General features: G+C 43.3%; 1 protein-coding gene across 5 annotated transcripts in view; it reads right to left on the reverse strand.

Annotated features, from left to right (window-relative positions):
- The window catches only part of SYTL4 (synaptotagmin like 4), a 79,843-nt gene that overhangs the window by 2,327 nt on the left and 61,335 nt on the right, over positions 1-16,181 (reverse strand). For 3 of the 5 annotated variants that reach the window (XM_073885900.1, XM_025876219.2, XM_073885899.1), the window contains 11 exons: positions 12,780-12,881; positions 12,230-12,305; positions 11,809-11,899; positions 11,594-11,697; positions 10,784-10,876; positions 8,880-9,058; positions 8,485-8,587; positions 7,590-7,751; positions 4,249-4,357; positions 1,635-1,734; positions 644-852 (listed from right to left, as the gene is read on the reverse strand). In XM_073885900.1, the coding sequence (XP_073742001.1) occupies positions 644-852; positions 1,635-1,734; positions 4,249-4,357; positions 7,590-7,751; positions 8,485-8,587; positions 8,880-9,058; positions 10,784-10,876; positions 11,594-11,697; positions 11,809-11,899; positions 12,230-12,305; positions 12,780-12,881 (1,328 nt within the window). Of the gene's footprint in view, positions 1-643; positions 853-1,494; positions 1,735-4,248; positions 4,358-7,589; positions 7,752-8,484; positions 8,588-8,879; positions 9,059-10,783; positions 10,877-11,593; positions 11,698-11,808; positions 11,900-12,229; positions 12,306-12,779; positions 12,882-16,181 lie in introns of those variants that run through there. The other 2 variants (XR_012376137.1, XM_073885901.1) reach the window with 2 other exon arrangements.

Below are 16,181 nucleotides of genomic sequence, written 5' to 3' on the forward strand. Positions count from 1 at the left end.
ACCATGAGCAACTGCTCAGTGAAGTGGTGAGACAGAAGCCAGATCACAGTGGACTGAGGACTAAAAGAGATGTGAGGAAGTAGAGACAATTCCTTTTAAGGAATTAGAAGGGGGACGTAGGGTCAAGAAAAGGTTAATTTCTGTTTCTTAAGATTGGCAATACCCGAGTGTATCTGTTTTCACCTCCAGTAGGGAGGTAGAGGGAATGAAAGTGATCAGAAAGGAGAGACAGGAGATTCCAGAAGTGAGGTTAAGAAGGTCAGGGTGTGATCCAGAACACTTGGAAAGAGCTTGGCCTTTGCTAAAAAGGCCCCTCTTTCATTATAACAGGATGGAAGATAGAAATTATCCGTACGGCTACAGGTAGGTTTTTAGATTTTTTTTTTTTTTTGATGCTGAGATGATGGCATTCGTGGCAATCAGGGTCCCATTTATGTGTGCGCATTAGCAGCACATGAGCTCAGCCTCCCCTAAGGTCTGCACAGAGTAGGCACTCAGTAAACAGTGACCAAACGTTAACCGAAAAGAAAAGACGACAACGCTTGCTATAGAGAAGCTCTGAAGGAAGGGATACGGGCAGATGGGGAGGGAAAAATACACAAGAGGCCTTTAAAAGAGTCAGGACAGGGGGAGAGGCTCTCACCAGTGCCAACACCCAGCCTGACCCCGCCCAGGAAGTCATTGCTGGCCAGGGGCTCCCGGTCCCACACTGTCAGTTCCAGGCACATGTGCTGTAGATCTTCCAGCCTCACACCATTGTAGACAAATGTGTGGTTGTAGTGGGGATTCAGGGTCTTCTTCATCACAGGAGTTTTACGCTTACTGGCCTTGTTCCTCATGGGAAGGAGGTATCTGGCAGAGGGTGGGGAGTGATCAACAAGCTACTCAAAGCTGGCAAATATCGACTGAAACTCCCCTGTCCCCCTACCGCAGGCCTAGACCAGGAAGGTAAGTCGCCATGCGGATGCTAGCACACACATACACTCCCTCCTTCGAATATGCCGAAGCAAAGTTCCCACTACCCCCACTGGATCATTCACCTGATTTCAATTCCTTTAACCTGGAGAGAAAATTAATATAGTGTCATTAGTAAACTGTTATCTATACTCTACCAAACAGGGGTTTTAAATATTTGATTCCATTTCTACTGGACAAGGTCCTCTTTCAAGAAAACCAATGGTCGTAACTCCAGGCCTAGCCACACATGATTTACTAGAGAACTTGAGTCAGCGGAGGTGGGGGGGTGATCTACCATTTGGGGAAAACTGGCGTTGCTTCAATATTGTGGGGAACAGGGTCCTGCACTCCTAAATCTGAACAGTCAGGGGACACGGCTTTTGATTCGGGATTCATTAAAAGCCGAAGTCTATAGCAAAGGAAAAGTCCAGCCTCTCTGTCTCCCACCCTCCTCTTTGGAAATCCACATTACAGCACCATCCAAACTGAGCTCAGACCAGGACAAAGGCGGAGGTTTTGTGGAGGTTTTGCTATTACCTACTTTCAGGAACAGAGTCGGTTGCGGGAGGTGGCGGGATATATAAGGATAATATCCATAGAGAAAGGTTAATTTGGTTTCCTCTCGTAGCTTCCTTGTCCTGGAACTGGTTAGTTTGGTGCTGGAGCCGGGGACTCACCCCTTGACAAAGCTGTCTGAAGTCCCTCCTGATTTGGCAGCCGTCAGATTCTTGGCTTCTTTGATCCACACCTGGAGCTCTCCCCCTTCCCCACCTTTACCTGCAAGGGAGGTCAGCCACAGCAAGTGAGCCCCTTCCCCCTTCAGATTTCACTTGACCTTTTCTACAGAGCACCTTCCATCCCTGGCTCCCGAAGGCAGCAAGCTCCATGACAATTGGACCACATTTGACTTCCACCCTCAGGATCTAACACAGTGCCTGACTCAATTAGTAAGGACAACAATAGCAATAAATGCTTTTTAGAAAACTGGCTATGTGCCTGATTCTACAGTAAGCATTTAATTGTCAAAGCAACCGTATAAGATATCTACTATTATTCCTATTTTATAGATGGGAAAGTGGAGGCTTAGAGAAGTAAAGTTGCCTGATATTTGTTGAATGATTTTTAAAAAGGGAACTCCCCTGCCTGTGTTCTTGATCCCATGCCCACTTCACAGGATTCATCAGGCATCATCAATTTCAACCACCACCTTCCATTTTTTTAAAGATTTTATTTATTTATTTGAGAGAGAGAGAGTGAGCAAGAGAGAGAGAGCACACAAGCCAGAGGGGAGAGGCAGAGGGAGAAGCAGACTCCCCGCTGAGCAGGGAGCCAGACGCAGGGCTCGGTCCCAGGACCCTGGGACCATGACCTGAGCCGAAGGCAGACGCTTAACCCGCTGAGCCACCCAGGCACACCCCTCCCTTTTCTTTAAAGATTTTATTTATTTATTTGAGAGAGAGTGTGTATGAGTGAGAGAGAGAGCACAAGCCAGGGAGAAGAGGCAGAGGGAGAACCCACCTCCCATTTTTAATATCTCTTCCTCTACTAGGCCTGTCTCCTCAGTCTAAATATACGCTAATCTCACCTCTTCTTTTAAAAATCCTTTAAAAAGGGGCGCCTGGGTGACTCAGTTGGTTAAGCATCTTCGGCTTAGGTCATGATCCTGGGGTCCTGGGATCGAGCCCCACATCAGGCTCCTGCTTATCAGGGAGTCTGCTTCTCCTTCTCCCTCTGCCCCTCCCCCTCACTTGTACTTTCTCTCTCCTTCTCTCTCAAATAAATAAAATCTTTTTTAAAAAGAAAAAAATCCTTTAAAAAGAAAATCTCCCTTTACCCTTATCTCTTTCTTTCACCATCAATTATCCTAAAAAAGAGTTCACACTCAGTACTTCCACTTCTTTGCTTCATTCGCTCGGCCTAGTTTCTGGTGAAATCTGGCTTCTGCTTCCACTAACCCACTGAAAATACAACCTAACGCCGATGAGCCATGTCTTCTCCATCCTCACCGGCTGACATCCCAGTAGTATTTCAACACTACTGACAACCTCTGCTCTTTTCTTCTCCAAGCCCTTTCCTAATAACCCTCTGCCTCACTAGCTTTTCATCCTCTCTTCATCCTTTAAAGTGTCGCTCTTCCCTACGGTTCTATCCTTGCTTCTCTTCTCTAGTCATCCCGCACACCCTTCTTGGGGGTCTTGTTCATCCCTATATCCTATATATTCGACCCTGCTACAGGTATCTTTCTAAGAACTTCGGCTTCCCATTGCACCAATGGATCTAATTCAACTCCTTACCATTATGTTCAAAGCCCTTTTCAGTCAGGCACCCACCTTATCAACAATTCCAGCTCCACCCCCACATACACAAACCATAATTCCAGTGCCACCAAAATAAGGAGTTCAGTGAACTCCTTACACACAACCTCACGTTTACCATGCTTTTTTAAAAACCTTGCTCATGCTATGTCTTCTGGAACTGCTCCTCTCACCCCAACCTCTTCCTTTTCTGCCTGGTAAAATCTGAAGTCCAGTTTCATCCTTACTTCCTCTTTAAAGTTCTCCCCAGGGCCGCCTGGGTGGCTCAGTCGGTTAAGCATCTGCCTTCGGCTCAGGTCATGATCCCAGGGTCCTGGGATCGAGCCCTGCATCAGGCTCCCTTCTCCCTCTCCTACTCTGCCTACTTATGTTCCCTCTCTCGCTGTGTGTCTCTCTCTGTCAAATAAATAAATAAAATCTTTTAAAAAATAAATAAATAAAAATAAAGTTCTCCTCAAATGTAACCAGAGAGAATTCATCACTCCTCTTTTAGCATAGGACTGTCATCCTTGCTACACTAAGCTTCTCAAGGGACATCAAATATGTCTTATTCATTTACATATCTATCACTAGTCACTAGCACAGTGCCCCGTATGTTCATTGACTCTTCCTCGACCTTTAACTTCCCATCCCTCACACTTCACCACCCCTTGCAACCACCCTTTCTCACCCCCCAAGTTTCTGTTCCAATCTGCCCTCTTAATAGCTTGCGATAGCTGGACCGAGACCAAGTCTGTTTAATGGCCTAAAAAAAAAAAAAAAAAAAGAGTCCCAACCCTAAGATATTCCCTTCTGGTTGAAAATGATACAGAAAAGCCTTACTTAGTAAAGGAATCTTCCCTAGAAGATGATCCAGGGAGCATCTCAATCTGGTTTTGCCAACAGTGCTGGCCACCAACTATACTATCTCACAGACACCCTGTACAGAAGCCTAAGGGCAAAATCCAGACACCCCCCCCCCAAAAAAACAACTCACTCTTTTTCCGGTCACCTCCAACAGGGAGTTTGGAGGCTGGGATGTATTTCAATGAAACCACCAACTCGCCTTTGTGTGATGGCAAGCCAGTCGGGGACTCAGCACTGATCTGAAACACAGGGAAACCCAACAGGTCAAGCGGGGCTTCTCAGGGGCTGTTGGGACCTTTCGCTGAGGAGACTCGAAAACTGACACCAAGAACAGCTTCACAACATAAGAGAATCCTCCTTATGAATACAATCCAGGGTCCCCAGGCCATGGCAGCCATGGGTTTCTAAGACAGTTCCTTCAGAAGGGGCTGCAGAAAAACCAACAAAGATTCTTCATCATGGTATCAGTTGCCAGGGAGTCTGTGTGGCAACTTCGCTGCAAGACCTTTGAGGGTATTTGGAATCTAGTAACTGTAGTGTAGTTGTCTGCAATGCCCACTAGATTCCAAATACACACACACACACACACACACACACACAGTCTTTTTCAAGAGAATAGTATGTGTTGCTTGTATGATTTTCAAAGATAAAAAGTATTTTTTTAAAGAGAGTTTGCAAAGATTTGAAAGCTAGGTGGAACTCTGTTGCAAGGAGTTGAGCATACCACAATTTCTAATTTTATATGTATTTACGTTACTTTTGATGAATGGCTGTCTCTAGCACTAGAACCTAAATGCCAGGAGGCCAGGAGTCACCCGAGTTTTGCTCAGCCTAGTAGGCCTGACACTTAGCCAAGTACCTGGCACATAGTAGGTGTTCCACAAATATTTATTGAATGAATGTCTGGAATGAGCAGCAAGTGGCATATTGTCCTTGGCTGTTGGTACCAGAATTGCTTCATTCTATTGGCTCTCTGGGCATGGTTCAGTTCTTTATGCTTCGGTATCCATAACATGAGCTGGTGCAGACTAGACGTGCCCTGTCACCCGCCTGTGTTCACAGAGGCTCCTCAGCATGGAGTATACCAATGCCAGGAAGGCATAATCCCCATTGGCTTGGAAAAATGTACCACATACCCAGATGCACAGTTTAGTGTATGGGAGAGATATAAAAGAATAGGGAGGTGGATGCCAGGAAGAGAAAGCTGAATGGGAGCAAGTGGATTGCTAGGGGGAAAAAAGAGATAGATCAGAGGCAATAATGTAGAGTGTTTTAAGTTAAAATAGATCTGTAATGCTGGAGTGGACTTTTTGTTGTTTATAAATGTCTACACAACTGATTCATTTCCAGATTGTGAATTTCAGGAGACTCTTAAAACTGGAGTTTAGCTTTCGCAAGAAATTGGTATATTTTTTCAGTAGCGTATTTCCATTCTAGCTCAAAATAATTGCAAAGAGCAAATGTCTCCATCTTAATGCAGTTTTTTTCTTTTCTTTTGATGTAAGACGCTTTTATTGGCAGTAGGTCATAATGGTTTATGGTGACATTTCCAATATCATTATATCAACCATAAGCCCCTGAGAGAATGACTCGTGTGCCAAATGCTTAAGAAATTCTACATTTCTGGGGCGCCTGGGTGGCTCAGTCAGTTAAGCATCTGCCCTTGGCCCAGGTCATGATCCTGGGATCCTGGGATGGAGCCTCATCAGGCTTCCTGCTCGGTGGGGAGTCTGCTTCTCCCTCTCCCCCTGCCCCTCCCCCAGCTTGTGCTCGCATGCGCGTGCTCTCTCTCAGATAAAATCTTTAAAAGAGAGAGAGATTCTACATTTCTAATAATATGCTATAGATTGGTGATCATTGCTTTCCTGCTTTTATTAGTCTTTTAAATAAAGGGCAGATTTAACATTGTTAATATTTTTTTATGGAAGGAAGTAGCTATCAAAATATTGCATGACTGACTCAACAAATTCCACCACCAGAAATTTCCCTTACGTTACATTCACATAAGAAGGCCAAGATATATTACAGCATAGTTTTAACAGCAAAAAAGCCAACGATTTATAATATAGGCACATGAAAGAATACTATACAGCAATGAAAATGAGATAGATATGTAAGTGATGGCAGAGAAAGATGTCCACAATAATGAATTGTTACATGAAAAAAATCAAGGTATATGTACACGATGAGTTTCATACAAGCCTATTTGTATAAAAAGGAACAAATATAAATCCCTATGTGCACATTCATGCTGCTTAATATAAAATCTCTATCAAGATATCCAAGTAGTTGATAAGGGTGGTTATTTCTAGGGATTGGAATGTACTTTTCTTTTTATATACTTCTATGTCATTGCAATTTCGAACCACGTGTACACAAATCCTCTTATTCTTAATTTTTTAAATAAGCAATACATGTAGACATGGTAAAAAAGTTCAGATGTTCTAAAAGGGCACACAGAGAAAACTAAATTGCCCTCTCACCTCAGTCTCTCTTCCCAGAGGCAGCCACTGCTACTGGATTCCTGGCTATCTCTCCAAAGATAGTCTATGCACCATGTACTATTTTTAGCATTGAAAAATGCTAGTGTATACATTAAAAACTAATGATATGTTGGCTAATTGAAAATAATAATAATAATAAAAAGAAAATGTTAGTGTAAAAAGTTTTTACCAAGGAACCTTGCCATTGAACAGTTCAGATCATCAAGAAATCCTAACTCCCTTTTAGCAATTTCATCTTAACCAGAATGACAGTAACCTACTGAATGTCCGTTAGGTACCAGGCATTGCTTGGCACTCTGCGGACAAGCCTGTGAAAGAGGAATATTATTATGATCTCCATTTTGTGGATGAATAAACTGAGATTCACAGAAGTTAAGTGACTTGCCTAAGTTATTTTAGAACAGGGGTGACATACCTAGCTGGCAAATAACAGAACCAGGACTCAAATCCAGGTCTGCACTCAGATCTCAGGTACTATTTTTGGAAACTGCTACCCTCTCACCTGAGGTACCATCACCAAAGTAAAATTTGCCCTGGCTTGTGTGACAAAGAGCACAATTAGAGCTCCATGAATTGTTTTACTTCCCATTTCTTCAGTGAAAAGATTAGCTCATAAAAGGAGTGATTAGGAGACACCCAAGAGGTTAGCTTGGAGAAGAGGCGCAAGTTAGGATGTTAGGGTATGCCTGGCCTCTGGAAGGTTATGAGGCAAAGACTAGCACACATATGAAAGACTTTTCAAAGGAAAACCGTGCTTCATCCTTTGCCTGGCCTACAAGGAGATGATAACACACTTCACGTGCAAGTGTGTCTGAAGTTACTGCCAAACTCAGAAACCCCAGCAGGGTGCCCTAGAACTCTAGATTACATTCAAAGACACTACCAAACTTGTACCAGCAGAGGTCCCTGCAGACCGTGCTACCTCAGATCCAAACTGTGTAAGGAGTTGTTAAAGCAGACTGACTACCTTTCCGTGTAAAGGGAGGCAATGATCCAGTTTCTTATCAAGCTTCCAGGAATCCATCTGAACCTCTGCCTCTCCAAGGAAAGTGTTTCTGCCAAAACGACCATGATGCCAAACTGAGAACTGCAAAGTCCTCTGGGCCAGAAGAGATTCTGGGATCTCATACTGCGAAAGAAAAGGAGAAGCCCAAGATGATTAATTCGTGGTAATTCCTCAGAAAAGATTATTCCAAACTCTGAGCAACCATACCCAAAGTCCATAATACTGAATACCAAATTACTTTGGTCCCTAAGTACTTTGAATTTCCTTAATCAAAGCCTTCACTTACCCCATTTCACACAAATCTACCACATTCTATGGTAGGACCTGGAAAAGTAATTTTTCCTTGACTGGGTAAAAGAACAATGGAATCTTCAAGACAGACTGCCACAGAAACTCCTGATCCCAAATGACTTTTTAAAAGGAGATTTGTGGGGGCACCTGGGTGGCTCAGTCGGTGAAGCGTCTGCCTTCGGCTCAGGCCATGAACCCAGGGTCCTGGGATCGAGCCCCGCGTTGGGCTCCCTGCTCAGCAGGGAGCCTGCTTCTCCCTCGGCCCCTCCCCCCACTCATGTGCGCGTACTCTCACTCTCTCTCTCAAATAAATGAAATCTTTTAAAAAGTAAAATAAAATGAGATTTGTGGTCACATGAATCTCCAGTTTCACAACAATGCGAGAAAGTCAGATCACTTTTGTTCTCTTCTCTGGGAGGTTAGTATGTGAACAGATGCCCACGGCATATCTTCAGATACAGACATGGCCACTGAAAACCATGTCACCCAGCCCTGCAGCAGAGGAATAGCTACAGCTTAGCACACAAGACAGAACGTGTTCTCCTTTTGGGATCTAGATACGTACTCTGAGGGTCTCATCATACAGTGGATTGGTGGTGTCCCGCTTGATGCTGGTTTTTCTTTTTCCTTGGCGGGACTTGTCAGGCAGAAGGTAAGTCTTCACGTATCTAGAAATCAAGGAGAGTATGGAGTCATTTATTGTTTTGTTTTGTTTTGTTTTTCCTCAAGCCCATTCTTTACTTCTCTGCTCTCCATATACAGATGCCATGATGAAATGAAAATGTCACAGCAAGCCCTCTCAGGCATGTCCTTCTAGCATGTTCCCAATCCTGGTCCCTTCCCCGTATCTCCCCTAGCCACTCTCAAATACACCTCCCTGTCTGCCCAGGAAGTGATAACGGAGATGCCCGGGGCCGAGCTCCCATCTCAGAGCACCAGTCAGATTCCAGAAGCACTCACGGGTTAGAGCGCTTCTTAGCTTCATCAGCGTAGGCCAGCTGGTGGCACTCCTTCACGTGGATGACCAGAGTCTGTGTTTGCTGCTCATACTTCAGGGAAAAGGCAATCTTGCCAGTCACAAAGATGTTGCCAAAGTCACCAGCTTCACTATAGATGCTCATCATGCTGCCAATTGTACTCTGCAGATAAAGCGCCCACAAACATCTGATAAAGGCACACCTCCCCTTCCCAAACTGCTCCCATCTTCCCTCATAATAAAGCCACAGTCATTGAACAAAACAAAATCTTCAGAAGCCCCTGCAGTAAGCGAGTGCTGCCAACAGTCTTGTTCCCAGAGGATGAGACAGCTAGTGGCACACTCACACCTGTTGAGGTTAATAACCAGTTCATGGCTCACCTATGCTCTTAGCTTCTCTTCTTTCCCCCTTTTTACAATGTTTAGTTTTAGTTTTCACCTAGTTTAGTTTCACCTACCCAGAAGGTAGACAAGGAGTACAGGTAAGATGAAACTATGTTTCTGGCATATGTTATATATGCTAACATGTTGGCTAGCAGGGGTCAGTTACTAATTAAAACAAAGTGCCTTAATTATCTGTGGGTTTCTTTTTTTATTTAAATTTTAGTTAACAGACAGTGCAATATTGGTGTCTGGAGTAGAATGCAGTGGCTCATCACTTATATACGACACCCAGTACTCAACATGACAAGTGCCCTCTTTAATACCCATCCCTGATCTAGCCCATCCCCCATCCACCTCCCTCCATCAACCCATAGTTTGTTCTCTATCCTTAAGAGTCTCTTAGGGCTTGTTTCCCTCTCTCCTTTTTTTTCTTTTCTCCCTTGCCATATGTTCATCTGTTTTGTTCCTTAAATTCCACACATGAGCGAGATCGTATGGTATTTGGTATTTGTCTTTCTCTGACTGACTTATTGGCACAATACACTCTAGCTCCATCCATGTCATCACAAATGGCGAGGTTTCATTTTTTGATAGCTGAGTAATATTCCATTGTGTGTCTGTCTGTGTGTGTGTGTCTGTGGGTTTCTTTTATCTGCCTTATCCCTATCAGCACCTATAGAAAAAAGTGTCAGGTAGCAATCAGCTCTGTAAGCCTGCCATTCTATTCCTGTGTGGGGGTGGGAACGAACCCCAATCACCTCAGTTCCTGACTCTCTGTCCCCTAAACACTAATTTTCATACTTCTGACAGAACTAGGCCCTAATTCTTTTCTTTTTAAGATTTTATTTATTTATTTGACAGAGAGAGACACAGCGAGAGAGGGAACACAAGCAGGGGGAGCGGCAGGCAGAGGGAGAAGCAGGCTCCCCGCAGAGCCGGGAGACCGATGCGGGACTCGATCCCAGGACCCTGGGATCATGACCTGAGCCGAAGGCAGACGCTTAACGACTGAGCCACCCAGGCGCCCCTAGGCCCTAATTCTTAAATGTGCCTTTAACTTCATGATTCTGATTGACATTGCTGCTCCTTAATCATACCCAGTTGTCAATTAACCCTGCCAGGGCCCCTGTCAGGACAATGCTCCTGAACGTGAGATCTGGAGTGGACTCTGATGAAGAAATATTATCTTGCTCACTTTGTGGCCTGTTAACCTTTTTAGAGGAGAAGTCATGGTTTACTGTTCACAAAGCTGTGATCAAGACTGGTTCTAGCCCAAACTGCCTAATTACCTGACTACTTCCAGGGCAGAGGTCAAGGAAAGTCACCTAGCTGTGCCCTAAGCAACTACTATCTAAACTGAGGATATGAACAGATAAATGCAGCTCACTTACCTGGAAAGAGTGACAAGGACGATTTCCCCAGGTCCTGACTCAGCTCTAGAGAGATACTTCCTTCATTCCTGGTACCCCAACATGTCTGTAGCCACAAAACTAATAGAACTTACCATGGAGGAACCACTTCGCATGCTGCTCCTGGCTAGCTTCTGGCGATGCAGCTTCACCAGGTGGTCAATGTCTTCTTCTTCCTCCTCCTCCTCCTGGAACAGTAAATATAGATTCAGAGTTAATAAAGTTAGAAAAAGTTCAAAGACGAATAAACTTCCTTGAGTGGGAGCCATAATTATCACTCAACTCTAAAGTGTCATGCGCACATGCATGCACATTATCCTCATTTTGTGTCTCCCATTTCAGGCTTCCAAACTATATTCCAACCATCTTTTTCCAATCTCAAAAGAACAAGATAAGAATATCTCTTTCCCATTCAACTGCCCCAACCCAACCAACGCTTTATATTTTAATCAAAATAGGTATTTATTGGGGCGCCTGGGTGGCTCAGTCATTAAGCCTCTGCCTTCGGCTCAGGTCATGATCCCAGGGTCCTGGGATCAAGCCCCGCATCGGGCTCCCTGCTCTGCGGGGAGCCTGCTTCTCCCTCTCCCACTACCCCCGCTTGTGCTCTCTCTCTCACTGTCTCTCTCTCTGTCAAATAAACAAAATCTTTTTAAAAAATAAGTATTTTTTGAACTCCCAACTATATATCAAGCAACATATTAGAAGATAAAAGAGACCGTGAAGACAGTCTTTTTTTTTTTTTTAAGTGATTCAGCAACCAGATTTACTTTAGAAATTTGGAGGAATTAAGATTCATGTTGCCTTTTCCTAAAGAATTAAACAGGTTGATTAGGAGTATCAAGTACTAAGGTCAACTCTAGATTTATAAAATTTCATATAGCGACCAATACAAGGGTACTTACCATATCTACACTGAGGCCTGGGACAGATTTGCTTCTGTCTCCCAAGGAGCCACTTTCATGTCCCACATCTTCCGGGCGAAGATCAATCACAGATTTAGTATATTCTGAATGGAAGAGCAATAACCCAAATCATAAGAGACCTACTCTTTTCCATACCAAGAGCACATCCAGGGCATGCAGGACTTCAATCTCAAAGGCCATGAAGGGAAACCTACCTGAAGGCCTGAGGATTTTTCTGGTGTTCTTCTTAAATATCATTTCACCCTCATCAACAGATATCACATTTTGACCCCCAGGCAGAGTTTCCTAGGAAGGAATAAGGGCAAGGAAATGGGAAAGGATTGTAGGGTGGCTGGAAGGATGGAGTAAGGAAAAAGAGCCTTAGGAAGAATAAGGCTCAGATTTTTGCTAAATTATAAAGTTAAAGGAAAGATTAATTTAATCTTAGGAATTTAATCCTAGGAAGTAGTACGAAACATATTTTCTCACATGTTTCAACCAAAATCTTCAATGCTCCCAAGTGAATCTGAACTGAAATTTGTTTAGTTGAATTCTTGATGCAAACTGCTCCTGAGAAGGGAGAAAGAAAGAGAGAAAAGAGAGAGAGACCCCAACTGACCAATAACTAAACCTTACCTTTTCCACTTGAGGTGCGGGGGCAGACATCTTCTTCCATTCTGGAAAGAGGCCAGATTTATCCAGAGAGTCTCTCCTGGAGGTAGATATAGAAGTTATAACAAAATCACCTCCTCACCTTCCCCGTCTATGGAAGCTCTATGGAAGGAGATCCACTGGCTTGGGGTCACTGTAGTAACCAAATCCAGAAGGTAAAACTTCACATCTGATTTACCTTGAAGGAATGCAGATAATCAGATAAGCAACTTTGCACAAACACACTCACTCCCCCATTCCTAAGGGACATCGGGGGCAGTTGCTACTGGTCCAAGAAGACTCCTCCAAGATGCAGCAGCCTGTGGAAGTTAGCATGCCCCAGAAGGCTGTGCTCGGAGCCAACAGCAGATGTACTACTGACAAGACTTGTGGTGAGATCAGAGAAAATACTTCATTTGACCTGCTGAGGACAGAAGGCAGACACACTGAAACTATAGGAGCCCTGCATCCTGAACTAGACAACAAAATGGAGACTTGGGATGAGCGGAGGTGCAGGGACTCATAGGGGTTTCACCTTGACAGGCTATCCGAGTCAGCTGTGTAGCTATCCAGACTCTCGCTCTCAGCCTCCAGCGCACTCTTTCCGCTTTTCGGCTTGGGCACCTCAAATGGCACACTAGAATAAAAACCAAGAGGCAATTATGTAGAGGAAGTGGGCTCTCCTGCTGGGAGTTGGGCCTCCTTCCAGCCCACTCACACTGGTAGCCTGAGTGATCTTTCTAAGATAAATATCTGAGTATACTTTGAAAACTGTTCAGCAGTTCCTCATTGCTGTTGGGATTGAGTTCAAACTCCTTACCATGGCAAGAAAACCTTTAGGATTTTGCCCCCTGCTCACTTCTCCAGACTCATCTCCACCTACCTTATACTTTACGTTTCCAGAATGATTAAGCTCTTTTGGTTCCTTGAATATGCCAAAGTTCTCCCTTTTACTCTTTTCTCTGCCTGGGATGTTCTTTTCACAATGACCATTTTCCTCACCTGGTTATATCAACTCCTTCTTCAGGACTCTCCTTCTATATTAATTCCTCTAGATCTCTATATGTCCCCACTCCAAGTCTGGATTAGTAACCTTCCTCTATGCTCTGAAAGCACCCTCATTTCTTGATAGCAGTCATCCCATATGTAATTATTTATGTCTTTTAAACAAATTATTTAATTTATCCAATAATTTTTTAAAATGACCTATTTAATGACTTTCTCCTCCATTAGACTAAGTTCTGTGAGATCAGTGACCACATATTTTATTCACTGCTGTGTTCCCAGTGCCTAGAAGAGAAACTGCCATACAGTGGGCACTCCTATATTTGTTGACTGAATCCCCTCAGTGGGGCTTAAAGTAGACACATAAATAAGAAGTATGTTTCAAAGACCATATTCAGAAGACCAGAATTCTTTCTCAGCTTTATGGATGACCCTGGGCATTCAAAACAGCAGTTCTCATTGCTAAAAGGAAGGACACCATTCCTGAGCCTCAAGGAATTTGTGAGAGCAGTAAGAACGAGGGAAAAATCATTCTTCCTCAAGAATCTCAACTAATTTCACTTGGCTGCCAGGACATGACACTCTGTGGTCCCCTGACCTTGCTGCAGCCCCCTTCTCGGGCTCCTTTGCTGGTCCTTCGTCTCCTAAACCTCCAATCTTTGGATTGTGTCCAGGCTTATTCCTTAGGCTGCTTCTCTTCACTATCTAGAATTATCCCTAAATGATCTCATCTAGCCTCATGGCTTTAAATATCCTCTATAAACCAATAACTCCTAAATTTAACTCTCACTCAAACGCCAGGCTTGTAGTTCCAACAGCCTACTTGACATTTCTGCTTGGATGTCTCAAACACAGCAAGTGCAAAACTAAGGCCCTAATCCTCCCCCAAACCTGTTCTTCTCTCAATTTCATCAAATGACAGCTTTCTCCTTTCATTGGTCTGGTCAAAAATCTTAACAGTTTCCCTTAACTCCCCTCATTCTCTCACAATACAAACCCAATCTGTTAGCAAATACTCTTGGCTTTGTCTTCAATTATATCGAGAATCTGACCAGTTCTCAGCCCCTCCACTGCCATTACTTTGGTCCAAACCACCATCATCCAGCTACTGGTCACAATGTGGTCACAATAGCCTCCTGACTGAACTCCCTACTTCTACCCTTGTCCCTACACAATCTATCCTCAATAGAACAGACAAAATGAGCTTTTAAAATATAAATCCAGGGGCTCCTTGCTCAGCAAGGAGCCTACTTCTCCCTCTGCCTGCCACTCCCCCCGCTTGTGCTCTCTCTGACAAAAAATAATAATAATAATAAATGAAATCTTTAAAATAAATAAATTTAAGGAATAAAATAAAATAAAATATAAATCCAGCATAGAATTACCATATGACCCAGCAATTCCACTTCTAGGTATATACCCAAGAGAACTGAAAATGTGTTCACACGAAAACTTGTACATGAGTGTTCAGACCAGCATTATTCACAATAGCCAACAGGTGGAAGCAGGCTAAATACTCACCAATGGATGAATGGATAAACAAAATGTGGTATATCTTATACAATGAAATATTACTGTCAATAAAAAGAAATCAAGTTCTGATCCATACTACAACATAGATGAACCTTGAAAACATTACGCTAAGTGAAAGAAGCAAGAAGTATTTTCTATGACTCCACTTGTATGAAATATTCAGAGTAGGCAAACCCACAGAGAGACAGAAAGCAGATTAGGGACTGGAAGAAATGGGGAGTGACTGCTTAAGAGGTACGGGGTTTCTTTCTGTAGTGATGGAAATGTTCTGAAGTTAGACCATGGCGATGGTTGCGCAGCATTCTCGAAGTACTAAAAGCCACTGAATGGCATGCCTTAAACTTGTGAAAATGATGAATTGTATGTTATGTGAATTTTACCTCAATTTAAAAATAGAAAAATTGTATCATGTCACTCGGAGTGAAAGACAGAGTCCTTACAAGGTGCCAACAAAGTCGTACATGATCTGCTTCTGATCCCTTCTCTGTCCTCACCTCCTACCACTTCTCCCCTTGCTCACTCAGTTCCAGAGTATTCAAACATGCCAAATACCAATTCACCTTAAGGTCTTTCTATCTTCTGCTTTCTCTGCCCACAATGCTCTTCCCCCAGATACTCTCAGGATTTGCTCCTTCATTTGCTTCATGTCTTTGCTCAGGTATCACCGTATTATCAAGACTTTCCCTGGCTATCCTAAGTAAAACAGCACACATGTTTTCCTGGCACTCCCTATCCTTTTAGCCTACTTCATTTTCTCCATAGCACTTGTCAACATCTGATTTGATATATGCATTTGATTACTGTCTGTGTCTCCCTATCCCCAAATCTAAGCTCCACAAGCAAGGGACTTTCTTGTATTTACCAGTGTATCCCATGGCCTAAAACAGTGCCTGGCAAATAGTAGGCATTCACAGATATTTGTTTAAAAAATGAATGAACTAATATATGAACAAAGAGCAAAGTAACCAGAAAAAAAAAGAACAAAATAACCAGAATCTATAATGTCTTAGGCAGTAAAGAATAAACTTTCCAAGTTATCACATGATGTTTGCAATAGCTTTATGAAAACAGACAGCGGGGGTTGAAATCCTGGGGCCTGCAAGAGTGAAACGGTGGTCATTTCTTGAGAGATATATTAGCTTTATTGTCCAAGGCAGAGCAGGGAAGTTGATTTCATTTTTACTTTTTTCCCCCCTTTGCTCCAAAGAATAAGGAACCCAAAGCAGAACCATTCCTCTAGAGAGGCAGTTTAACAATAGCCCATGGAGTGTGTTTTTTGCTTGTATTTTTTCCTTAAGATGAATACATACTAATCCAGAGCTGATACAAATAACCCTAGGGCAAAAAGGCAATTACTGACATCTGTGCAGTAAAAAATAGACTAAGAGATGGGAGTCCT

This window comes from Callorhinus ursinus, unplaced genomic scaffold (genome assembly GCF_003265705.2).
Source record: "Callorhinus ursinus isolate GAN/ISIS: 27379988/994484 unplaced genomic scaffold, GSC_fseal_2.0 scaffold67, whole genome shotgun sequence".
NCBI classification, from domain to species: domain Eukaryota; kingdom Metazoa; phylum Chordata; class Mammalia; order Carnivora; family Otariidae; genus Callorhinus; species Callorhinus ursinus.